Below are 27,178 nucleotides of genomic sequence, written 5' to 3' on the forward strand. Positions count from 1 at the left end.
TTCTTCTTTTCTTAAGGGCCTGAAACTCTGAAAATATACATAGTATGAAAGTAAAACTTTGCATCGCCCTGTTAAATGTACTGAAATTATTGTACAATCTGCTGATCCTGAAGGGATCAAAGGAGATGTGCTGATGGATTTTTCATTAAAATACTCCAAAATTTCACACATCATATTTTTAGGGAAGCTTGCAAATTTGGTTGATTTCACAGAATAATTTATTGAGAATATGTTAGTTTTTCTGGATCTTCATCATCTTGGGTCATTTGTACGGCATGCAGTAGCAGCTACTCCTTATTTGTTGTCTTACTAATAGGAAAAATAAAAAATTAAAGATAAATCAAGTGTTCATGAATGTATATGTTGTTTCAAAGTAAGTAGAAATAAGTAATGAGCTCCCTTTATAGCCACAGTGTGGTTCACACTATATACCTATGATAAGCACCACTAACATTCACATGGCTGGTTAAAATATTACAAAATGTCAAAATGCTTAGTTAAAAGAAATGCATTAAAAACTAAAGTCTTAAACATTAGCCACCCTACCCCCAGACAAACACAGACCATTCTCCACAGTCAGTGTTAAGTGCCGGAGAATGGTCTGACTGAACCTGATTATCTTTCTGCTGGAGAGGGATAAAGCTGGATTGTTTGCATTTCTGTAAATCCATCACAGTCGTCTTGAGTGGTACTAAGCCCAGGATGCAGTGATGGTGCCCCTGCAAAATAGTGATGGGAGAACTGTTTTGGTGGGACACATGTGAAACAACTGAACCAAGCAGACCTGCCCTTTTGCAAGACGTGATACTTTGAGAAAACTAGCCATTTCCAGCCTTTAGTAAAGGGGGGATTTTTAAAAGAATAACACAGAAGTGTAACGGAAGAGAGAAGAGAAATTGATGTAAAATGTGCGGCATCCAGTGGCTCAGACCTAAGACTTGTGTTACCATGGTTGCAATCAGTGACAAGTGGCACCAAATGGCATAAAAAGAGGAAAACATGGCTCACAATTTGTGATTTACAAACAATGTTGCAGAGCTGGTAATGAGAAGGAAAAGCATTTTTAAAGGCTTCTTCAGTGACCTGTTGCAAATGTACAGCAGTGAGCATGTCATACAGGTCTATGTGTGCGCACACCGAGACTTCATGCCTCTGCAAGCCTTCTGTATTATTCTTCTTCACAGAATTTTTTTCAGTCAGATGTATTTTTAAAACCGTCAGTTTCTTCCAAAACTAGTCCGTCATGTTTTCTAGTGTGAAATAAGGTCATAATTCATCCTCTTCAGCTGTAGTAAACGTCTGCTTTTGAGAAGATGACCCTGGATCTAGCAAAAATATCAATATCCCAAACACATGGTTTTGCTCAGCCTTTGGTCTCAGTGAGGTTCGATTGTTGTTGTCTCAGTGTTAAATGAGTCATAACGGCGGCACAATGACACAGAGTCACCGCTTCCTCCTCTCTCAGCAGTGTTGAGTTGTTGAGCCCGAATAGAAGACAAACGTCCTCAGTCGGACCATTGTGTGTGACATGGTTGTTCTTGCCGACTTCCTTTTCAGTCGCAGACAGATCTCTCATGCCACGACAAGCAGTTTGACCACAGTAAGTCAAACCACTAACGCCGGTCTGGGGAGAAGCGTCCTTTTCGGAAATAATTTCATAATGCTGACATTGTTGCTGTGGGAAGTTGTTTCCTTCCTCAGGATTCTCATGATATTTTCTGACAGCAGATGTATGCCCTGCTGTTAAGGAAGCCAGTTCTCGTTTGATCTTGATTATAAATATTTGACTGATTCCCATGTTTTCCTGCAGAAGGAGACCCGGGGGCCTCCCCAGCCCCTGAGGCCGAGGGCTCCACCAGCCAAGACGCCCAGGGAGGCGGAGGTCCATCCTAAAGTCAGCCGCAGACTGAAGGGGGGCACAGAAATGTAGAGAGGAAGCAGGTGAAAGTGGAGTGACATGGAGAAAGGAAAGAGAGGGTGTATATTGGTTGTCCTAAATGGACATGAGGACACTTTCGCTCACTGCCGGCCTGTTTGGAGCTTCAGCGGCCCCAAATGCACGCCTTTTTTTTGGAAGAGATTGTAACATGGGGAGCAGAGCAGAGTAGAACTGACAATTGAGATGCTGCTCTTTTGCTTCATAGTCTGTTTGTCATTTATATTTCAGACGAGACAAGAAAGCACAGGAACTTTGGATTTGAAAATGGACTGAGCTAAACAGAATTCATTTATAACACTCGAAACATTGCTCCAACCTAAAACGGAACTGTGTCACGGAGGGCATATTCATAATCATCTGTTTGTCATTTTCTTTCTACGTGTGTGTGTGTGTGTGTGTTTGTGACCCTCTTGTTCAGTTTCATCGTCAAGTCTTTTCTTTTTATAGTAACCAACATAGTCTCCATCTTACTGTTGTGTACGGACTTCATATTTATTGCTAAATGTTCAGTGATAACTTTGTGATAGCAATTTTCTTTGTGTAATAAAATACTTATGAATTACTGTAACATTTGTGTTTTCTGTTCTCAAGGATGACGAACTTTCCGCACAAGGCATTTTGCAGGTTGAACCTTCGATCCACAGCAGCAGTAGGATCTGTGAATCCCAGCCAACCAGGATTAATGAGTCAAGCGATGAGTTTCTCCAGAACCATAAATATTAGTGAATGCGGCTTTTGTGTACATTAGGACGGCCACAGGAACCAGTGTTTACATCTCTACCTAGCATGGCCCGTGCTCCCATTTATCTGTTTAGACGACAAAGAAACATCCGTTTATCTGCAAAGCTGTGTAGCGTCTTGGCAATCTTTTTAAGCGCAAGGCTTAAGCTCGTTTTCTCTTCATAAGTAATTGCACAAAAAGCTGGTTGACCGACTATACAGAGCCTATTTTATTGTAATGAAGGGCCTGCCTTGGAATATCTATTTTTAGAGGTAAAGGAAGAGTCCAACATGCAGAAACATTGAAACATTTCATTATAGCCTTTATTATAGTCAGAGGTTTTTAAAAGTGTCAAATGTTACAAATGGAAGTGCTTTTTTAAAATTTGTGAAATGAAAATAACACTTTAAATAAATATATACATCAAAAGAACAGAGTATTTATCAAATGCAAAACCACATCGGGTGATTTATCCATCTAGGTGAGAGTAGTGCGCCACCTAGTGTTCAAATGTAATACTAAAATTTTGGTATTGAGCTGTTTTCACCTGATGTATCCTGCAGTTTTAGATGTGGAAGGCAAAGAGTACATACCGTATTTTCCGCACTATAAGGTGCACTTAAAAGCCTTTCATTTTCTCAAAAATCGATGGTGCGCCTTTTAACCCGGTGCGTCTTATGTGTGCACTGAGTTCCAAAATCTGACTGTCGGACCATTTCCTGCCGACATAGGGACGTAATGCGTACACTACACACACTGGCAGCGACAAACCTATTAGAGAACATTACCTAAAGCTACGTACAGTACTGACTATTGTCCGAGCTTTCGCGAAAGCCGGCACCATTGCTGATGATGACCGTGTTGTCCGGAGAGTCGACCGCTGCCTGAGCGGGAAGCGGTCGCCGGCAATGAGACTGACTCCGAACCCGGCATGTTTGATGTCGAAATTGCCCAGCTGTTCAATTCAGACACAGAAGACGAGGACTTTGATGGATTTGTGAGGAAAGATTGATCAAAAATGAGTGTATTTTTAAATACGTAGTAGAATAAAGTTCAACCAAACTCACTGTTATGCTTCCGTTTCCTTGTTTTAGCATGCGCCCAATAATACGGTGCGCCTTCTATATGGCTTAAATACAGAAACAAACCCCGTAATCAAGACTGCGCCTTACAATCCGATTTGCCTTATGGTGCGGAAAATACGGTATGTTTGTGACAGTGGATCACCTTACTTCACCCTTCGAATGAACAACAGATATCATAGTAAACTATATTTTCCCAAAGGGAGAAAGTTTTTAGCCTGTACACCGTTCAGCCATCATTCACTGCATGTTTTCATCCAAACACACCACTGTAATGTTTTAGCAAAGACAGAAGTGAACAACAAATAACCTCATTTCTCCTTTCTTTTCAGGCTGACAAAATGTTGAGTAATTGTGCATTTACAGCTTCCCTGATTCCCTGTATTCGAAAAGGATGTAAACACAAGAAAAACACCGTGTCCAGAGTTTTGATGGAGACAGAATCTGCAATATAAAAGACTGTCATCCCTCTGTGTTTTTGCACCTTGCAGAGGGCCATGACTTCCTCTGAAACAGCACCTTAAACTAACACATGAAAACTGTGTAAGTGCTTAGATGACATGTAGACAAAACACAAGCTGATGATGTACGGGTACATGAGGAGAAGCCATATACTAGTAGCCAAACACCTGATATATTATTCTGTAGGCCTTATGTTGGGTTAAAATGAAGTAAAAACACATTCCATTGTGTCAGGTGAGGAGATTAAGGGACCAGAGTGATTTGTTCCTGGGTTAAGTCACTTTGGCTACGTTCACACTGCAGGCTCAAGTGACCCAAATCTGATTTTTTTATTTTTTTGCCCCTATGCGACCTGTATCTGATCTTTTCATGACAGTCTGTACGACACCGACACGATTTTTTTCAAATGCGACCCAGGCCACTTGGCTATGTGGTCCTAATTCCGATACGTATCGGATCTTTTGCCATGCGACTTCGGTCTGAATGCCCAGGTCACATTTGTCCGACCTATACGCGATTGGTACACGACAAACGTCACTATTCTGTGTTCAAGTAAAACACGTCTTCGGGCTGCCGAAGATGTGTGTCTTGCCGTGACAGTGTTAAAAAGAGGCACTCACATATGTAGGTAAAGGTCGCCCTTGTCATTCGAAAATTCTGAACGAAGTCCGCATCTGTGAAGCCTCTCATATCACTATCCCACCACTCCTGGCTGCGACTCGGCACCCACACAGTTCTCTGGACAGACATTGCTGCTACTGCCCCGCAAAATGCCAGGGCCAAAATCCTGAGTCTCTTCCTTCTTGGCCTCCTCCTTAAAACGATTAAGTTACAAATATGCTGTTAGCGTCCATGTTTACGTCCGTAAACACTGAACACGCTCTCTGCATGTATCGTCGTTTCTTTTGGGTCGTGTGAGGTTCACACAGGAGATCACATACAAGTCGCATTTAATTGGAAATGTGAACGAACTCGCAAAAAAATTGGATTTCACAAAAAAATCGGAATTGAGCATTAAGCCCTGCAGTGTGAACGTAGCCTTTTTCTCCTCTGGTGTTCTGCTCTGTCTTAAAAGGCGGTGCTCTGTAACATCCCGTAGGCTTTGTACAGTCTGCAGAGGAGCTCTTCCTTCTCGTCGTCGGGTAGGAAGCACGACTTAGCAGAATTGATGTTCTGTGAGACAAAAGAAGTCAACAAAGATCACATTCCCAAATTGAGTTCACTTTGAAAGACTAGTTCAGTAATTTGGGGGCATTTCCACTTTGTAGCCAAGACTTAGTTGAAAATGGACAGTGAAGACCGTCTACATTCAGTGACTAATGCTGCTAAGGTATTACCGTCGTATACAGAGTGTGTTTTTCCTCGTTTTAAACCAAGCAGCAATAGATCAAACATAATAACAAACTGAAGACAGAAACAGCGCTGAATGCTGCTGTTGAACAAACGGCAGTGCCACGGTCAGACTTTGAACTCAAGTGAACAAAAGGCTTCAAATCAGAAAAAAAGATTCATAATTTCGACCTCTGCGCTAGATGTGAACTTAGGTTAAAATCAAGCCTGGAAACGGGAGAAAAAAAGAGCTTGACACTGCTGCTCCCCTGTCAGCCTCACTCTTAAAAAGTCACAGTTTCTAGTTAGGGAACAATCTGGCAAATGACATCTCACAAAACCAGAATGTGCCTTTTTTACTGTTTGGTTAAACAAACAGGATATATGTAGTAATTCCTAAGCTTTATAGGTGACATTTGTTGCCTTTGCACAGAGCCAGACTAGCTGTTTCCTGGCTGTAGCTCCATATTTACAGCACAGAGTAAAGGAGTATCGATCTTTTTGTCTAACTTGTGGCGAAAAGCAAATCAAAATGTCCAATCATTCCTTTAATGACCTTTGGCAAACTCATTCCATATGCAAACCTGATGGAACTTGGATGTGAATTCATACACGGTTTAAAGTGCATTAAGAGCTGTAATTAAATGAGGCTGAGTCTCCAGTGTGCAGAGGGATATTTCTTCATGTGAGCTATTGTTCCTGCTTTAATTAGTGACTGGGAAAGATAATGCAATGCACAAGGCATCCACACCCCATGCTATCCTTTCCAACCATATGCAAATGGTTCCTCCTGTGAACTACCGTTACAGTTATTCATGCGTTTGATCTCACCAGTCGTTTGAATTCCTCCTCAGTGAAGCCCATGTATTTGTGCGCGGCGCTGTAGTCGAGGTGGATGGATGAGTTGAAGATCAGAGGGTCATCTGTATTCAGGGAGTAGTTGGCCTTGTCCCTCCTGAACCTTCACAAAGGAAACCGTAAAACAAAAATGAATACAATCTAGTCTGATGAAACGCGATTACTGGACTAGCATGTAAAGTAAGAGATGCTCACGTGATGACAGGGTGTTTGGTGAAGTCTGGGTCGCAGGCACCTGTCAGCTTACTGGAAATGGGACACACCTGCAAACAGGACAGCAAAGGCGGCACTGAGTAATCTCATTACTGCAGCCTTCCTTCTTCCAGTACTGGTATTAAAGTCTCCACAAGGGGTCAGTGTAGTACTGTTCCTTGAGTGGGTGTTTATTTTTTACTGAGTCACTACGGCTGACTAACAGAGCAATCCCATTTCCTATTTATGATGATTATTAGCAGTGTGTCAAGCTGAGCAGGGCAAAGCACACATAACAATTGAGAAAACAGGCACATTACTGCAAATTTGCACTTAAAATACAACAGCAAACTAATAATCTTGATGATTTAGCTTTCTGATGAAAATAAAGTTAACTTTGGAAGGTTCGTTACCTCAAAGTGCATGTTTTGATCCAGCAGTTTCCTGTACAGGCCTTGGTCTTCTAGGGTTCTGTAACCGTGTCCAACACGTTCTGCTTTCAGCACTTCTACCGCCTAAAATATCAGACAGGGGTCATGACGTAGATGCAAGAGGTTACAATTTACTAAAAAAATCTCCACTCTTCCATATGTCAGCAGAGTCTGCGGGCTATTTCTAGAGACACATTCAACTGTTGTTGCATAGCTGAACTGTCACTTTGAAGGATGGGTTGCTTAGAGAGTGGCCACAGCATTTTGGCAGGCACTGTGCAGTGAAACATACCGAGGTTTCAGAATAAAGAGGTCCGAGACAGCAGTTGAGACGGACAGCAAAATATAGTCACTATGAATGCACATGTATTTGTGTTTGTGTACTTCGTTGTGTGTCGATAATTACCCTGTGTTGAAATAATTAGTTTTGAGGGACTCCCAATTTGTTCTTTCACCAACCGTCAACTGGAGAACAACATACATAAAACTGTGTTCTTGTTGTTGTTGGATCTCTGTCCTCATTCCTATCATCAGTACACAGCTTCATTGCTTTGTTTACACACATTAAAGAACCATTAAGCGCTCACATGTTTCCATCGCCCTGTTCAGAAATGTCTCATGTCATTGTTGAGCAGCTCACCTCCTTCACCACCGACGGCGGGCCCACCTCTCCTGCATGAACTGTCCTGTGGACTCCACAACGCACTGCTTCCTGTCAACAAAATCCATCATGGAACACATCAGTAAACAGAACAGCACAGCCAAACATCTGGCTTTCACATCTGCAATACTGCAGCATCTACTGAGGCGCCATTTATCATGTAGACAGGATTATGCACACAACTTGCTTTCTTTCAGTGGGAAAAAGTTTTGTTTTGGCAGTTTGACTGTATAAATATTTAAATAATAAATGTTTACGCTGTCGCAGATCAAAAACTAAACCCAGAAAAGACGTCCCCCTGGTCTGATCATGTTTTTATTTTACCATTCTCAACCTTGGACACACAAAGTGTGTCTTGCATAATGGCCATGCATGTATCTTGAGATCACATCGTTATGAGGATAACCTTCAATATTAATGTGAACTCTGCTCTGTCAGTTCTGCTTCTTGTTAATAATTAAAGGACATTTCCATTTTGTCCATCAATATAGATTCACCTCGACAGGATTTCAGACTCTGGAGTGCTGTGGAACAGAGCTGTATGTTTATTATGCTGCTGCTCACTAATAATCAAACAATCAATCACCAGGACTGATTAACAACAATATTCATAAAGCTGGCTCATTAAAAACAAAAAAACACCAGAATAGAAACACATACAAAGTCACATAGTGTATGTATGCATGTTCTCCTTGTGCCTGCGTGGGTTTTTACGGTGTCTTAAAGGCCTTCTCACACAGTCCATTGAGGCTAACTGGTGATTCTAAATTTTCCGTAGGTGTGAATGTGAGCGTGCATGTTTGTCTCTGTCTGTGGCCCTGTGACAGACTGGTGACCTATACAGGGTGTCAGCTGGGATAGACTCCAGCTCCGCAACCATACAGAGGATTAAGTGGTCTATAGAAAATGAATGAAATGTATATATCGCAACATTCATGTTTTAAGAACAAGTAGGTAGTCAATAAAATATCTGCAACATCTGCAAACGCAACACTGTGAACCATCACGTTGATTTTATGGCCCACCTATGAATTATTAACCGATTGTTTGGCTCAAACGACTGCTGACTCATATTGTAACTTCATGAACACACGCTGAGGCACAAGGGTATGATAGGAATTTTTAGATCACACCTTTGAACCAACGCGCTCTACGAAAAGCCAGACGTTCTGTACATAAATCCTGATTACCGTCCAGCTTTACAGCAGCTCTTTATGTGGTTCTAACAACCAGGAGGAGGAAGCTGTAGGCCGAGAGTCACAACAGACTGCAATGTTAAACTACAAGTGATTAAAATGCACTTATAATATACATGTAATAACATATTACCAGAACAAATGACCAGCATCAGATCTCTTCAGGAGTAATTAAATACCACCTCTATTCATTTCCATATTAGACTAAGAAAATGTATGAAACACACAGCTGAAAATGATGATATCTCCCCATGCAGTCAACCTGAACCTTTTCTCTGTTCGTGCAAGCAATTAATTTCAGGTAAAACGTCCAGAACGGCCGTGTATTAAGTGATTAATCTACTTCATTCATTAATGTCCGACAGGCAAAACTGATTACTTGCAGCAGTATTCTCAGAATTAATCAATAAATGCTGGCTGAAAAGTAAATTGGATTTCTCTGAGAAGCTTCAGCCCTTAATAGGAAATTGGTTTGGGTGTAATAGGTTTTACAGCCTCACTGTGTTGGTTACAGATAAAGACACTGTCTGTTGTGAATAAAAATCTATTTCGAAGTCTGTCAGCCGTGACATCAGAGCAGACAACCTGCTGCTCCACAGTAAAGGTTCACAATAAAGACTGCAGTAGGTTTCACTTGAATATGAGGGAGGACAAAGCGAGAGGTCTTCTCCAGGGAACTTGGAGCATCAGACACTTCAACTCCAGCATTCTGGTGAATTTTTATGCACACATTTGTGCATTTGTTTTGGAAATGTCTGTATTCATGTCAAGGAAAATACAAAATCTAGGCAAAGAGGGGAAAAGGGTGAAATAATATGGACCATACATGGATCTAATTATCTTTTTCACATTAGCTTTACTGGTTGTATGAGCTGCTAATTCATATTTTAAGAGGAAAGTCCAAATGCATATCAAAATCTAAAACCGTGCCTGAGGTATTATTGTGTCTATTTGTAACATTATAGCCGTTGTTCAAAACAAAAGTCTTCTGCTTCTTTCATATGTTTTTTGTTGGAGGGGACAAATACACATGCTGTAAACACTGAGGAGATGACAGATCTACACCTGTAACTGTGACCTGAAAACAAAAGCATTGGTTAAATTGTGTGATGTTCACATTAGGTATTTACCAAAACGTTATATGGTAAATAAACTGTGTTGACTGTAACTAAGTACATTTACTATGTACTTAAGTACAAATTTGAGGTACCTATACTTTACTTTTGTAGGGTACTTTATTATTTCCACTTTATGCAACTTTATACTTCTACACTACTACATCTCCAAAGCAAATATTAAGTACTTTTAACTCCTTTACATTTGTCTTACAGTGTAGCTAGTTGTCACCTTTCTGCAGTTCCTGTCAAGTAAAAACCATCTTTCTTATACTATGTTAAATTTAAACCCTGGTGATGACTGTAGATGTTTTTATAGGTTGAGAATACCTTCCTATTTTATAATCTAAATAAACTATTTAGAAGCCTCTTAGATTATCTAGAAGATGCATTTTCACAAAACTGAAAAGTTCATTAAAACCTGATGTTGTAGTTAAGTCATGAATTAAACTCAAAACTTCTTCCACCACAAAACATAACCAATGTTTCTTTGCTGTTTTTTGCCATATTTCGCTCTAACAGAGACATGCTAGCCTAAGTTAACATCATTGTGGGATTCCTCAGTAGGATTCATTATCTGGGGACCACGAATTTTCACATAAAATGTTATAATATTTTGTGCCTAGAGCTGGAAAACAAAGCATCTGTGTCTTGTAGCACAGATGAAACAGAGCTTCAGTACTCTGAGGATTTCAGAAAGTTGTTGATGTGATAAACTGCAGCCACATTCATCAGCCTGCAGACTGTGGGACCACAATGTGGACTTTGTGGCTAAAAAAATATTTTAATGACTTAGAAGTTACACTGGCAGCTGATCTTAATAATGTCTTGTGAGACTCTGATAATTAAAATACACAGAAACAGACCAACTGAAGACCGCACGGCACATTTTAGCTGTCACATGTTGATGTGCCTCAGGCTCACCTCGTAGGCTTCCCTGTGGCCTGCATTGGTTTCACAGTTGAGTGATTCATCACCTGCCAGATCGATGGCAACCACTCCCTCATGCCGATACTTCTTGCACAGCTCCACAACATCCATGGACCAGTCTGGAGAATTTAAAACATATTAAAACACAGCTTGGACCTGTCAGCTCAAACACACACATGCAGGTGACGAAATGTGATAGTAAAGTCTGAGCATCATGCTACATCTAACTGCATGAATCTGCAGCTATGACAAGTCCAAGACAGCACGAATAAACATGCAGTATATTATAAAGGCTGGTTGTAATGGATGAGTTTGACACTGTGTGAATTAGCTATCTTTACTGGAATTAGATAAGAAGATTAATACTACTCTTAAGTCCGTACACTAAATCTGAAACCACAGTAAACTTTATAACCTTTGGAGAATTTGCTGTTGTAACTCTGCTGTCAGTAGTTTCATATTTACTGTGCAAGCATGAGTGGTATTAGTGCTCCTACGTAACGCTCTGCAATAAAGTGTTTCCCCAGATGTGAAGCGTTTCCTTTCATTTATTGTCACATCCTGACATTTTTCAATGTATGATTACACAACCTATTTTTACGAGCAGCTCCACGCATGCTCAATACAGTTTCACCCAGATTAAAGTTTATGAAAGTGTATATTTGAGACTGTATTGAAATATATGGTTGCAGAGAAAGTATAAAAATAGACATATCTATCTGCTGCAGCTGGTATAATCTGTTGTTTTCCTAAAACAAGGCAAAATCAGGTGCCCTGCATACATTCACAAAGTCTCCCACAGGGCCCATATTTATATTCACCAGGGACATTCCAGCTTGCTTTGTGAGAGATGTAGTGGAAAATAGAAAATGACATTTGTGAATTGAACATGGCTGTTGGGTTACACAGGAAACAGCTGCATGAATGGAGCACAACAGCACTCAACTGTCACTGCTGCTACTAACAGCATCTGCTCACTTCACTACAGTTATTAGCACAGTACAAAATGTACACCACAGCTGTAAGTGGTATTAAAACTAGTCCTCCATAGTGGACCACCACAGGACCTTATTTTGGGAAAAAACACACAAACAGTAGTCAACCATGAAAGACAAATAATTTGATATATGACATACATGATGTTTGTCCATTCAAATGATAATTTTGCAGGTTAAGAAAGTTGCAATGCACTGGAAAACTGTTGAAGTGTTGGAAAATGTGTCATTAGAAAGAGGACACACTCAAAAGCCATGTCAGTGACGTCACTGTGACTTCACAACTACTCAAAGCTGCTGAGGTTAGCTGCTCAGCCTGTGGACTGTGGGAACATGAAGTGGACTCTGTGGCTATAAAAACGTTTCAAGATATCGCACGTTATCAGTAACATTTGTACCAACCGACTCATGTATGAACATTGACAGCAATCACATTTCTCGCCAAACTGTGTGAGAAATCACCGGCTTTTTTAAATGCCAATTCAGCCACGCTAAATTTTCAGCTGCTGTTGAACAAGCTGCTGTTGAGCTAATTATTTCTGTCCCCGTAATACAAGTTCTGCCAGACACTGAGACAATGGTCCTTAAACTACATGGAAACACACAAACTAACAGCTGCACCTTTTCAGTCAGGGAGGTTATGTCTGTAATTTTCTCACCTCCTGTGTTTTGGATTGGCTTCACAGTTAAGTACTTCATCACCTATCAACGGCAACCACTTCCTCATGCCAATGCTTTGACCATGCACTTAGATATGAGCCAACTCATTTTTTACGCAACGGTGGCTCTAAACATGTTCAGACTTGCCGGTTTCAGGGACGTACATTGCGCAAGATGAGAGATGTAGCTTCCTGTGCAGTTTCTCTCAACACTCAGTGATGCCATGCTGTAGTTTTGACAAACTGCCACCTTCTTGACTTGAAAAAAATTCTTTTAAATTGACAAACCTTATATGTGTGATTCAAGGCACAATTCAAACTGGACACCTTGTTCTTTGCTGGTGACTATTGTATGCCTTTTGTCCAAAATAAGGTCACATTGGGGCACAGCAGAATCAGTGGGACTTCTATAGTACGAATAAAGTGCATAATAGTACTGTTTTATGAAAACTATGGATCTCTAAAATATCAGCCGCTTGTGAGATAAGAAAAACAGTGTCCGTTCAGCTTTGAAACATGGCATTTGCCAGGTAATGCAACATGTTTTTCATGGCCCTAGTGATGGTCAAATGGTTGTTTGTCCACCAATTTATCCCAGACTGAAATATGTCTGCAAGTATTGGATTGATAGCAATGAAATCTAATGCGGGTATTCATATCATTGTCAGGATGAATCCTATTAACTTCAGTGATCCCTTAGTTTCCATCTGGCACCATGAACAGGTCAGTAAATAAACTGACTGCACAGTCCGTATGAGACATTCAGGTGCAGGCGTTCATGATATGAAGAAACATTTTAAACTGAAACAGCACCTGAGAAATAGACATCAGAGGCAGAATCAGTAACAGATGATATTTCTTCTGTCCCAAATTAGATGCCCTGACAAACGTGGGACGAGACGAAGTTCTGTTTTGCAACTTCTTGGCACAACAACTGAGCCTGGAGCAGACGACTGTATACAGAAATATGTGTCAAACTGACGCCATGTCCTCACAAAAATGGAAAAAAAAAACCTTTGGAAACTTCAGGTTTTTGTGCACAGCTTTGCTTCACGTGTGACTATGTCTACATGCATCTCATGAAAAAGCTCCTAATCATCTCTGGAAAAAAACATGAAAATCAACACATCTGGAGAAACATGGTTTTCCTTGGATAGAGACAATATGTGGCAAAGATGATACTAAAACGGTAAGTGTTGCAGAAAATCAATCATTGCAGTGTATCTAATAAAGCCATGCACAATTTTACAATCATACTATGAATATTTACTGAGTTAAAGGAAGTATATGCAGGTGGCAAAATGTTGCTTTTCCATTTTCACTGATCAATTCAACTTTACATCCGCTCCTCTGAAGACAATATCAGGTTTTGTTCCACATTACATTTTTCTTAATATCAGGAGGTGTATGACAGCTTCAGTAGCAAAAATGCACCAGTGTAATATCGCTGGGAGACACTAATTTGTTTGTTATTTCACAGCAATAAGTTACATTTGCAAGTGTTAAAATATGCCCATAATGGAAAAGTATTTTTGACACAGATGGAATCATGGCATGAAGATGAACCTTGTCTTAAAATGCAGATAAAAATGACACATTTCATTTGCTATTTTTGTTTTGACCAACCACCTATCACATATGGTGATATGACCCTGAAAGTTTGCCCAGAATGCACTTTCTAAAATTTAGAAAACAGATAAAACACCTATGCTCGTCTATATTACTTTATGCTGTCACGGCCCCTCCCTTTCTGCTCATGCTGGTGATCAGCTCCTGCAGGAGCTGGCAGAAAGGGAGGGTCATTAGACTAATATGTGGCACCTGGTAGAGCTTTAGGTGGCTTTGGTGGAGGAGAGATGCCTAGTCTTGCTTTTATGGTGACTGAATTTGGCTTGGGCAATGGTAGACCTTATCCTAAGCCGTCTGATATTCGTCCGAGCAGGAGTTCCTTCTCCCCTGTTAGGCTTGGCAGCGGGTTCCTCCAGGGTACTCGTGGTGATTGTTCTTAGGTGGCGGTGAAGGTGGGTAAAGCTTTCAGCTTGGGAGCATCTCTGTGGTTGTGAGGGGGTCGCCAGCTCTCTGGTTGCCTTTTTCACACCACTGGGTTAGCGTGCATAATTACCCCCCACCATTAACTGCACGAAGACTAGGGATGAGTTACTTAGTTAGCTTTTAATGTTTATAGTTAGGATGGGGATGAGGCTCCTGTCCACTGTTACCTTGGGGTTTGGCCTGCCATGTGTCTCAGTTAAAAGGTAAGGAGTTTTAGTAGCATGAGTCTGGTTTCCCATGAGTTAATGCATTGGTCATCTTGGTCAGTCATCACAACAACCTGATTAAGCTTTGGATTTAAGGTGGTTGTTTCAACATTTGAGTCACTTGTTGGTTGCTCCTCAGGTATGAGGGGTCAACATTTGTGTGTAGCGGTTGGCAACAGTGTGACATTTTGGATTGTGTGTGGTTGTTTCAGCCCATTTTTGTGTGCTGTCTTGGCTGATGCTGTGTTGGAATGAATGTGGTGCTAGTTTCCTAATCATTACAGTAACTGGGTTTGCTGAAGGCCATGTAGTGTCCTTTTGGTTCTGTGGTGGTGGCAGGTCACTTTTGGTTGGGTCTTTGATTGTTGCTGTTAGTGAACTTTGTAGTTGGACTACTTCTTGCGACCCGTTTGGTGTGACTGTCGACCCCACATTGTGTTGGACACTTGTTACTGTTAGAGAGCCAGTAACTTTGTTTTGTCATTCCCTCAGGGTGGTAGCGCTTTTAGTGGGAGTGGCACCCACTAATTTTGGTGTTGGGCACCCCTGGCCTCAATCGCCTTTTCTGTGTTTACCTTCATGGTACTTGGATTATGAGTAATGTATGTATTTTAACTGAATGGGATAACAACATTGTAAAATTGTTCTTATGGAGGGGGGGGTGTTACGACCCCTCCCTTTCTGCTCATGCAGGTGATCAGCTCCTACAGGAGCTGGTAGAAGGGGAGGGTCGTTAGACTAATATGTGGCACCTGGTAGAGCTTTAGGTGGCTACAAAAGCTCACCTGGTCTCTCTCACTCTCTCTCTCCTCGGCTCCACAGCTTGGTTTGGTTTTGGTTCGTTTGGTGATTCCTTTTGCACTCAACACCAACACACACATCTTCACTCACTACAGCACTCTACTCATTACTGATGTAAACATTTGTCACACATCATTCCTTTTCTTTTTAATTATTGAAGATATATTATATTGGTGCAGCTTCACTACTGAAACTGTAATATATCCCATAATACTGATACTCAAAGATATAGTAAAAATGGTGCTGAACAAAATCTTTGGATTGTCACCTGGAGTGGACGTAAAGTTGATCTGGTTTTGCAGAAGTTATGAGGGCTTAAAAACATGAAATAAAAGTGCAAACATTTCAGCCCACCTCTTTATACTCCAAGAGCCTTCATAGCATGAATGTAAAATCTCACATGGCTTCATTAAATATATTAAAGTTAATAAATCAGTTGATTCTGAGGGGGTCAGCTTTTTCAGATATGACTGATTTCATATGGAATGATCCTTATTGTATTTTTCTGTGGTGCTCCTGCTTATTATCTCATGAGAACAACAGAGACACAGACAGGACAGTACAGTAAGGAACCTTATCTCACAAGGTTGTTTTGGCAGACAGGAGCATGAACAGTTCATTACTTGGCTTGTGGCGCATGCAGCATAGAATGGACCTGGCTTTGATATTGAAGGCCCTCTCCCCCTCGCGGAGGCCCTCGTTAACCAGGTGAACCACCTCATCTGGGCTCAAGTCACCCCTGAGCAAAGACAACACAGTGGACAAGAAAACGTGCTGTGAGCCAAACCGGACATATTTCAGCTCTGCAGACGTTCTACTAAATGCTGCAGCTATTCAAAACAATCACTTACTCGGTCTGATCCCATGGAATAGGGTCCACTTTAGTGTTGGCTAGGAAATGCGGGCTGTATCTGACCTCGACATAAATCACTCCCTCCTTGGCTTTGTCCTCTACGAACTCGTAGGCTATCCTCTTAATTGCTTCTCTGTCCCCACTGGAAAAGAAACAAAGAAAAACACAGCATGAATACCATGGCCTCTGATAAACTTATCTCAGTGACTAAAAATGCAACCAAGAGCCACTGCTAATCGATCATCGGAACGAGAATGTCTTCAAAATGAGCAATAGAAACATTTACTGCTGATAGGGAATATATGTAGTTTGGTGCTTTGTACAATAAACCTCAAAGTGCTCTGCAAAAACATAAGGTGCACAATATGTGTTGTGGAAATAAGATTAAAACAGAACGATTATGATTAACAGACTTAGCATTTGATACTATTACTAAATATTAGGATATGTAAAAAAACAAAAAATTCAAACATTTTTCCAGTAACATATATTTATTTCCCCTTATATTTAAATAAAAAAATAGCTGTAAGGGACCGTATGAAAATTATTAGCAGGCTATGCATAGGTGTATAAAAAGGAAGGAAAGGAGACACTGTTTTGTTTTTGCTTTTTGTTTTTTTGCTTAAGGAAAGGCAGACTAATTCCAAAATTGTTTGGGACATAACGGTTCAGCCACTATAGTTACTAATGGATGAACATATTTTGTGGGTATTTATTTTACTGTTGACTAAGTAGTGTTATATTTATTAAGGTAGTCTTTCCAACATTTTCTACTAATTTGAATCAGACATGACATTTTATCGACCAAAGAACTAACTCCTTAAACAAAACAATCAGTAATGCTGGGCAGGGCTTTGCTTTTTCTGCACAATGACAGTACAAACTTGTACCAATAAAATATTGGAAGAATGATGATGGAGACAATGATGGATTATGAATAAATTTTCAGGATGTCTGTGATATCTTGCTGTCACCATGGTAGCCGTGCATCATCATAAACTTCACTCGGTTTAACTCAAAAATTTAAAAAAAAAAGAAGAAAAGAAATAAAGCTTTATTGATTCGAACTGCCGTAAAACTAAATAGAACAAATTTCCCACTCATCCACTGCCAAATTGCCATTATTCATCCGTCTGTTTTGTTGTCAGCATGCACATATATCAAAAGAAGACAAAGCAGCTTATTTGCCAAATTTAAGTTTAACACAAAAAAAATCTAAGGCAGTCAGTGCTGAGGAGCAACCAGAGACATCTTTTACTGTAAATGTCTGCACTGGTAAATAACAATAATTTGAATGCACTGCTTTATAAATATTGTAGGTCTATCTGTCATTCCAGATTTTAAAAAAAAGTGGACAAAAAAGTTCCCCAAATCCATGGTGTAGTTCACACACTGTTCAGCAGCAAACTTTCAGTCACATGACGGAGGGAAAACAACGCTGTTTCTAGCATTTACAATGAAAGTGAATGCTCATGGCACAGGCCAGAATGCCTGTTGTTCTCCAATGTCCTCTCATTAACCCCACCAACCTCACACAGTCGCATCACTGGCTAGCTCATACAACAATCCTGCATGAGCTACAGTCAGCTAGCAGGTTCCCTGTGCTGTCGAAGCCACTCTGCATACAAGCCTTTCAAGAGCCTTGGTGCAGAAGGGCCCATTCAGCAGCGCTGTGTGCTGCAGTCCAGCCACTACAGACCAGCATTGTTGAAACCTTTCACGGCCATTGAGAATCTGAAAGACTGTATTTGGTCTTTTCTACTCAGTTCAGCCCTTCACTGGAGGACTAAATATAAGACAGTGTGACACCGGAAAGGATCCTCGAACAACCTTACACTCCTCTTAGTTTGGTTGCCAGGGGGACACTTGATCTCAGTCATGATGTGTTCCTGTTCTGCATGTCTGGCATTTCAAATCGAGCCCCTGCCGTGGAGCAGGACTAGGTTGCATAATGCCATTGCATCCTGCAGCCCAGTGTCATTAGTCGCATTCCACACACACTGCTTTTACAAGGGGCATCAGAACTGTAGTAGCCACACGTGCATGATAACAGACTGTAAGACTGCACTTTGACCCTCATTATGAACACTCCTGTGACACTAATGTGATGGACCCTGACTCCTAATAACTCAGACCTCTCTCTTTCAAGAAAACACCTTTGGTAATTATGCAACTGAATCATTACAGGCGACATGTCCGCACTTACGCAACCACGTGCATGTACTCGGTGAACTTGCTCAAGAAGAAGGTGAGGCTGGCAGGCTCTTGAAGAATTATCCTTTCCTTCATTCCCTCTACGGTGTTAGCCGGCAGATCGATGCCGCGTCTTCTACAAGGGGAAGAGCAGCAAAAGAAACAACTCGATTTCAAAATTAAAAGCAGTACTTTCCTTCATTAATCATTGTTTCATTTATTTTTCTGACAATGCGCATTCCATTGTATTTAGTGCCCCATCAATTCTGACTTTATTAGGTCGAAACCAACATCTAAGAGTTAAAGCTTCTTTAAACTGTAGCTCTGACATTACCAGTGAGTTAAATGACTGTTGATACTCAATATTCATAGGGGCAAGCAGCTTCATGTAGCATTTTAGCAAGTTTCAAACCCTTGTTTTGGTTATATAGCCACAAAATTAAAGAGCCCATATTCTGCTTTTGGGGTTTTGCCCTTCAGTGTGCTAAATAGCTGCTTTTTTTAAGTCTTGGTGTATCTACATCATCATGTCACACATTTACATAAATATTGCCTCCCTAGCGGCTAGTTTTAACAGCTTGCTTGTTGCTTGCAGCTTGCATGCTTAGCTAAACGGACCATTTCAGTCAAATGACGAGAGGCAGCACTACAACAATGTATAGTATTTTTTTAAAGTGTTTTTTAACATTGATCATGTTAGCATATTTTAGTAGACCACAAAAACTAAATTATAAATCTTTAAATGTGCATAATGTGGGCTCTTTAATGTTTAAGTTCACTCTCACTGCTCTGATCTGTGTCATTTATAGATGGCGTAGGTTGCTGCTTTGCTAAAACAAGCTCTTGCTAAACCTGAATAGGACCACATGGAGCAGACAGGGAAAGTTAGCAGCTCGGTGGTCATCATAGTGAAGCTTAAACAGGCACTAAACAAAACACGGCTTAAAATCAATATTGGGCTTATCAGACAGTCACAACAAACACCATTTTAAATGAATGCTTGTGTCACTCCGTATCGGATGTGTAAATGAGCAACTGTTTGCTAACATTTATTGAGCTACAATAAATCAATAAGGTCAGAATCAATTGTGCTTTTTATGCTGCCTCCAAGTGCCCAAAAATTTTTATAGAAGTAGCTTTTAGAAAATCTGATAATTTGTATTTCGACTGATGCTGCAGTAAGCAAATCCGCCAACTCTGGTAATGCTGTGCCACACAAAGGACCAATCACATGACTGAATCGGACTGTACAAAGCAGTCCAACAATCTAATACTGGCATTACTTGCTAGCACTTACTTGGCAACATCAAGAATGGTTTGCACCCTGATGGCTCCATCGAGGTGCACATGCAGCTCAACCTGTGAAAGAGAGCGATGATTAATAAGCAATTAGTCGATCAATAGCAGTTATTTTCTTACTGTTGTTTGCTGAAACACATCTGAGCCTGACTGGACAGTTTTAGAGAACAGAACCATGAGAGATAGAAAAAAAAAAAATGGAGCAGCAAGAGTGAGCAGTGGCGCTGCAGCTCAGTGTTTTGGCTGCAGCCTATCATGAATGCAGCACGCATGACTGGGCAACCAGCGGTGAAAAGGCCAGGAGTGCCAGAGAAGGGTCTCCTTCCAAGAGCTGCGATTTATCCTGGCAGATGACACAGATAAATCTCTGCCTGCCCCTCCTTCAACAGCTGAGGCCTTGGTAGTCACAATGAGGTTCAAACAAGATTTTCCCATCATCGACATTTAATTCTAATCTCTGTCTACCGTAAAAAGGAAAGTCAGCCAGTTATGGAAATCAGCCTTAAATAGAGACTTCTAATGTGCACCCAAAACAAGCAGCTCAGGTTTCCATAGCATTTTCAAAGTTCAATCTTATTCTACATTATTTGTCTTAATGATTTATATGTTCTTTAATAATCGCCACCTGTGTGAATAGTGAAAACGTACAGAAAGTACCCAGTTAGAAAAAGTAATGCAGTGTGACCTCCATCCTCCAATAAAGAATTCAGAATACTTAAATCAAATTCTGACAGCTGGAGGGATGTTTGGTCGCTGTCAAGCAAATCTGATCATTTCTATTTCATTTATTTAATTAGGAAGTCTCACTGAGATTCAGATCAGTGAGTCAGTCTCTCCTGTGATTTGGTGTCAAGAACTCTGAAATCAACTACTGATGCTCAGTGTCTTGGCAGTATAGCAAACAAGACCTCACAGATGAAGTCTGCTGAAGCCTTGACTTAGGGTGAAGGTCGGGGACACCCTGGACAGGTCACCAGTCTATTGCACGGCTACACAGAGAGATAAACAATCACACTCATATTCATGCCTATGGACAATTTAGAATCATCAGTTAACCTCAGCATGTTTTTGAACAGTGGGAGGAAGCCAGAGTACCTGGACAAAACCCACACATGCACAGGGAGAACATGCAAACTCCATGCAGAAAGATCCCAGGAAGGCCAAGACGTAAACCAGGGATCTTCTAGCTGCAAGGTGTGCAGCGCTAACGTTTAACAAGAAATAGAAAAACTTCAGATTTGACAAGCTTTACAGAAGTTTGTTAAACTCTGGGCTGTTGGATCATAGACGTTGAAGGAAGTAGCCAATGAGCCTGCTGATGTCCACAATCAAGTTTCATCCAAATCCTGCAGTTGCTCTGGTAAATTATATAAATATATATATTTCAACTTCTCAACTTCACCCTTGGAAAACCTGGCTTCATCTCACAGTAAAGCAGAAAGCTTTAAACCACTTTGAGGGTATAAAAGTAAACTCAAGGGTGATATCTGTCAACGCATGGATTTGGAAATATGGTGATGGTCTGTTGGATTTTGAGGAGATACTTGTAACCAAAAAAAAGGCTAAAAATCATTTCACATGATGTGTCAGAGTGCAGATATGCAGCATTCTATATATCAGAATAAATCGTGCACAGCTGCCATTTCTGGCCACAAAGCTGCACTAAACTTAACTGATGTTTAAAGTGTTTCTCTGAACAGACAGAAGTAAAGCTGCTGTCTGTGTTTATTAATGGATGTCAGTGAGGTGGAGAAGGATCTGGTTTTCCTGCTGGTTGTAAATAAAAAAAGGAGCTCAGCCCTTTTATTTATGTTCATCCAAGAAAAGCCTGAGCACTGAGTAATGTTCCACAACAGCCCACTGATATTTCAACATTTTTTGGACCAAAATAATCAAATGTACTGCAGTGTTTCCATGTGGAGTTAGTTACTCAGCAATGTTGGATGGAAAAAGTTGAAGCCGAAGGAATTCACATTTTAATTGATTACACAAAAAAATCTGCAACTATTTGGACACATTTTCAAGCGACAACTCCAGACATTCACAGCTTCCAGCACTACAAGTGTGAGGTTTTGGTGTTGTTTTTCTCTGCAGCTGTGGTCATCTGGTGTGACAAAGAGCAACCAAGGTTACATGTTTCTACCCAAATGTTTATGCCAAAAATGAATGTCTCTGACTTAGTGCTGCAAAAATTAGTGGATTAATCAACTTACTGATGGTTAATTTGCAGCTATTTTGATAATCAAGTAATTGAGTTATATTTGTAGTGAAATTCTGTGTTCACAGATTCTTAAATGTAAATATTTACTGGTTTTTGTAGTCCTCCTTGACAATAAAGAGTATCATTTTTGACTGTGGGCTGTTGACTGGGACGAAATAAGATATTTTAGGAAACATTAACATTTTTCACCGTTCAAGACCAAAAACAATTTCTCCTGAAAATCATCAATAAATGAATTTATAATGAAGACAATCAATATTTGCAGCATTCAGATTGTTGAGGTTGTTTTCCTGATGTGTCAGTGATCCTGAAGTGTGTACAGACAGGCAGCAGCTGGTTCAGAAAGCTTGAAGTTCAAGAAACCCTGCGGCAGATCCATTAGTATACGCTGCAGTCCTTAGAGTACGCTGTGGGCACTTACGTAATTTAGTGACGCTCACAATCTGTTACTGTTTTGCAAGAAAATGACAAGTGATAAACCCTGAAGTTGTTGCGCAATATTGTCAAGGAAGCACATTTCAAGTGAACACAAAGCTGAAGACTGGATTCAGGTTGTGACACATTTGAAGCAAGACTTTTCCTTCTGTCAGCACACAAACTGTGTATTTATGGCTTTATTTGTCATTTATGCTATTAATACGATCCAGCTGAACCAGAGTGTAGGGTTAAGTAGGAGGAGGGTCTGGCCAATCTCACAAAACATCTAAATATCTTTGGTTTTGGGTTATTGGTCACATAAAACAAGACATTTAAAGCTATTACCTTGAAAGAAATTTGTTTAAAAAACATAATAGTAAATGAAAAATACACTTAATGATTAATTGAGAAATAAATCAGGGATCAAAATCACTGTCAGAGTAGCTGTACTTCTGCTTCTAAAAGATTTAGCTCTTGATTCTGTTCATATTTGTCTTTTGTTTATTATTTCCAGTCATATCAGAGTGCAAACCAAACCCATAACAGAAACTCCCTAAACTCTGGCCAAACCTGTTGGCTTTAGTCACCAGGGAATAAAGCAGCTGAACATATCCCTGTCTGATCCCAGATATTAGGATTGTTTATGTCACTGTCACAAAGGTTCTGTAGAGGTAGAACACCATTTGTGGGAACTGTGCAAATTTTGACTAGATTTCTAAATCAATAATTGGCAACATTACTAATCAATAGTGGATCTGTCAGAACAGAAAGCCTGCACAGTAGAAGTGTATCTTGTGCTGATGTTCCTGGTTTAGTCTATAGGCACATGATATGAGGCAGTTCTGTTTACTGAAATACTTGATCCCAGCTTGTCTTGAACACATGAGCTCTGGCTGGAGGCCATTAAGCATCACAAATGGCTTTGTCATGATGCCTGTTGCTCGCTAAACTCTTGCAATGCTCATAGTCCAGGTGACCAACTTAATAACAAGCTCGACCTGGAGGTGCAACCAGCTACTTCAGCTGATCCACAATATGACATGAAGAGAATACTGATGATCACTGTCTTTTGGAGCCAGATAAAGTCTGTCCTCTCAACAATACATTTCAGACAGTGACCTACTGGAGCTTCAAAACAAGATTCATGCCAGCTGACATAACACGAAAGAGCAGCTTGAATGCAGAAATGCAATATTTAGAATGTTTGAAGAGCCTTTTAGTTGCAAGCATTTACATCGGATTGGAATTTATTAGCTCTAATGTACCTGAAGTGTGTATTATGTTGAAAAATGATAATGGGATTGGGAATATCAGCAGATACTATATAGTAAATATTAAATGACTCCCATCAAATCAGACCACGGCCAGGAAAACAAGAAAAAAAAATGTGTGGGGGTCATCCCTATCAGCAGCTCTTATGACATTTCAGTAGAAAAATTTAAAGTCTGCAGCTTCTCAGTTGTGAGGAGTTGCTACATTTCTGTTTGACATAACTATAAAACCTGATATTTAAAGATGTCAAATGTGAAGGTTATACGATTTATGACGCGTTAAAGACCGACGAACTCATCAGCTAAGTGAAATGATCAGCAGATTTATCAATAATGAAAATACTGTTAGTTGCAGGATGACTTATCACCTCCACTTATCAGTCACCACATTGTGTAATAATCCTGCAGCTACTGTGCAGTGATGCAATGTCAGCATTTGAAGTGTGGATGGTGAACCAGTGCAGGTTGGTGCAGCAGGCAATGACCCATCAGTGGGATCAGTTCTACGACAGCACATTAATATCTAATGAGGTTGTCTCTGTGGTAACACATGGTAACTGTACTGTGTGTGTCTTTCCATTTCTCTCTCACTGGGCCAGTCATTTGCTGACTTCTTATCAGCTGCAGGGCAGAACAGACACGTTAGTCAGCAGCAAGATTAAAAAGGCATGAGTGAGTGTACAGTTGTGCTCATAAGTGTACATACCCTGGCCAAATTTTTAAAATATTGTTCTTTATTTTTTAGCAAATATGTTTGTTAATGGAAACATTTTCTTTCATTTAGGGCTGGTGTTTAGACAAAGCTATTTATTGTCATGCAGTTGTATTTGCTCTGATCATTCATGTTTTCATTAAAGAATGGAGTACATTTTACAAATTCTGCCAGGGTATGTAAACTTATCAGCACAACAGTATGTTTCCTGCCTGTGAGCCTCATGTTTACGTCAAACCACCTGAAAAGAGGAACCAAAAAAAGTGCATCACCTCGGAATGAGCATTTGCAACTCTTACGCAACTCGATCTTGAAATGCTATCAGAAACCCCCCAGTTACTTCAGTTTGTCTTTTTTAATGAAAAACAAAAAGAAACAAGTCAGCATCTTCCCACAAGCAAAAACTGATAGACAGCTGGAAGCAACAACGGATGCTGTATTATATAATCACCTGTCTTATCTGTAAGAAATGCCGCCTTGTACTCTGGTTATTGGGACCACAGTAAGGCGTGATGTACTTTCTTCAAACACTCAGTTCTTTGTTGTACTAACCAGCTGACTTTGCCACCCTTTAAAAATAATGAAAGAAACAGCTGTTTGTTTGGTTTCTATTGCAATAAAAGTAATTCAAGTGTGTAATTCAAACTCAAATTTCTGCTTTAGCTGATTTAAAGCTAATTTCAAGTTGAGGTAATTTAACAGGCGTGATAACTTCAGACCTCCCCCCTTACTACATAACTTTGTTTTTTAATTTTGCCATTGTAAAATGTATGTTTGTCATCATGGTTAATAAGTACATAACAGCTAAACATTTCTTTTAAATAACACAGAAATGCTAGTTGAAACAACTTAACTGTTTAGCGTTATTACCTTGAAAACTTCTGTTTATGCTACCAGACATTACATAAGTTATAATAAACATCACCATAAGCATCTGTCAGTCATGTACTCCATTAATCTGATGCTAACTGAATATGGCAGCTTCACATTCCTAAAAAGCAAAGACAGTTTTACTCACACTGTATCTTGTCACATTTCCATATCACTTTCAACACAGCACAACTCTGAACTGCACCCAGTCCCACTAACGGATAGACAGCAATTATAAATTATCTGAGACATTGTGACAGGATCAGTCTGGGTCAGCATCCAACAGCAAGTCACACGGTGTACTTTTCTTCATATCAGATGGGTCAACTGTCAGTCTTTCTTCTCACTTTATTACATTCCTGCACCGCCTTCAGTGACTAGTTATAACTATACATTGTCCCTGACATGGAGATATGATGGATCAGGATCTAACAGCAGGTCACACTGTTCTGTTACTGTCAGTTATTTGGACACTTTAATAAGCTGTTATTAGATTAGATTTTGTATTTTGCTTGTTACTGCATTGAATGAAAAGCACCATGTGCATAGCACGGCTCTTTCCAGCGCTGTGAGGTCGTTTGTCTGAATGAAGCCGTGTGGGACAACTATGGAAAAGAGACTGAACAACAGTCACTTTACCAGACTGATGAAGCCAGCAGTGTTACATATCCAGTGTCTGAAAAGGGCTTTTACTTGCAGAGAAAATCCTCCAACTCAGTGTAGTTTCTTAGAACTTGTCACAACTCAAACAAACTGATTCAAACTGTTGCTTTTTTTTTTTTTTTTTTTTACTTCTGTTGAACCCAAACACTATTTGTTAGTGTAGCCTCGGTCACATGAAGATGCTCTTCATCCACATGCAGGCATGAAGTGACTACAGAACAAGCCAGTCCAGAGAGTAGCCTCATTTCTTTGTTCTCCATCACTGTGCAATACATGTTCATTGAAAAGGCTGGCACAGCAGAAACCTGCATAAAGCTGTTTCCTTTGAGGGCTGGCTGATCATGATGTGGTCACATGTGAAAGCGCAAGCAGTGGAAATGTTCTTCCTTGTTTGAGGTTTTATAACAAGGAAGCTGTTCATTTTTAAAAAATAAGAAAAAAAATCTTAAAGTCTAGCACTTCAGTTGGTTCGTTTTTTTTTTCTCATTCTGTTTGTCGCGGAGCCTCCAGGTACACTCAGTGGTTCAACGGTCGGATCGTGCGTAAAAAGCGCGTAAAGGCGTCAATAACTGGAGAGCTTTTCATTTCAATTATGAACACTCAGCACGGCCGATCACATACCTTAGGCTTGTTGAAAACCACTTCTGAGGAGGAGAACTTATCCATCTTGGAGAGGCTGCGGCTGCCGGGGAGCCTGCTGCTGCACAGAGAGCTGAGGAGTGGAGAGCAGAAGCCTATCGCAGCTCGTCTGCCTATTATATGCATGACTCAGGGACACGCCTTTGTTGGACCCGAGGCAGAAAGCAACGCCAAGTGCTGCCACTTGACAACGAGGCTTGAACAATGATCAGAGAAGCGCCTCACTGTACATGAAGTCCTACAGTACAAAATAGTACGTGAAAGGATTAACGGCCCGGTGTGGCAGCAGCTTTGCGCCCATGTGATGAGAGCTTTACAGACGCCTAATTAATAGTGTCAAAGCGCTTACTAAACACAGCAAATGTCTCAAGCAGGTATGGATTCCTAAACCAAGCAGCCTGATGATTGTGT

General features: G+C 40.4%; 2 protein-coding genes across 4 annotated transcripts in view; one reads left to right on the forward strand and one right to left on the reverse strand.

The window, feature by feature from the left end:
* The window catches only part of pkig (protein kinase (cAMP-dependent, catalytic) inhibitor gamma), a 32,102-nt gene extending 29,595 nt beyond the window's left edge, over positions 1-2,507 (forward strand). For all 3 annotated transcript variants that reach the window (XM_022209698.2, XM_022209699.2, XM_022209700.2), the window contains exon 3: positions 1,811-2,507. In XM_022209698.2, the coding sequence (XP_022065390.1) occupies positions 1,811-1,893 (83 nt within the window). In that variant the 3' untranslated portion in view covers positions 1,894-2,507. The remainder of the gene's footprint in view (positions 1-1,810) is intronic.
* A 458-nt stretch (positions 2,508-2,965) lies between these two features.
* ada (adenosine deaminase) lies at positions 2,966-26,908 on the reverse strand. Its single transcript, XM_022189828.2, has 11 exons — positions 26,750-26,908; positions 19,973-20,034; positions 18,689-18,811; positions 16,481-16,624; positions 16,253-16,368; positions 10,911-11,035; positions 7,655-7,726; positions 6,997-7,098; positions 6,587-6,654; positions 6,365-6,494; positions 2,966-5,377 (listed from the first exon to the last, which is right to left on the reverse strand). Exons 1-11 carry the CDS (start codon positions 26,891-26,893, stop codon positions 5,273-5,275), a joined length of 1,191 nt encoding a protein of 396 aa, XP_022045520.1. The 5' UTR covers positions 26,894-26,908; the 3' UTR covers positions 2,966-5,272.
* Between the last annotated feature and the right edge of the window lie 270 nt (positions 26,909-27,178).

This window comes from Acanthochromis polyacanthus, chromosome 6 (genome assembly GCF_021347895.1).
Source record: "Acanthochromis polyacanthus isolate Apoly-LR-REF ecotype Palm Island chromosome 6, KAUST_Apoly_ChrSc, whole genome shotgun sequence".
Classification (NCBI taxonomy): Eukaryota; Metazoa; Chordata; class Actinopteri; family Pomacentridae; genus Acanthochromis; species Acanthochromis polyacanthus.

Coding starts and splice junctions, on each gene's coding strand:
- ada (XM_022189828.2), bottom strand. CDS start 26,893: ATGCATATAATAGGCAGACGAGCTGCGATAGGCTTCTGCTCTCCACTC. Junction 6,655..6,996: donor ATCAAAACATGCACTTTGAG/GTAACGAACCTT, acceptor TCCTGTTTGCAG/GTGTGTCCCATTTCCAGTAA. Junction 6,495..6,586: donor ACCAAACACCCTGTCATCAC/GTGAGCATCTCT, acceptor TCCTTTGTGAAG/GTTCAGGAGGGACAAGGCCA.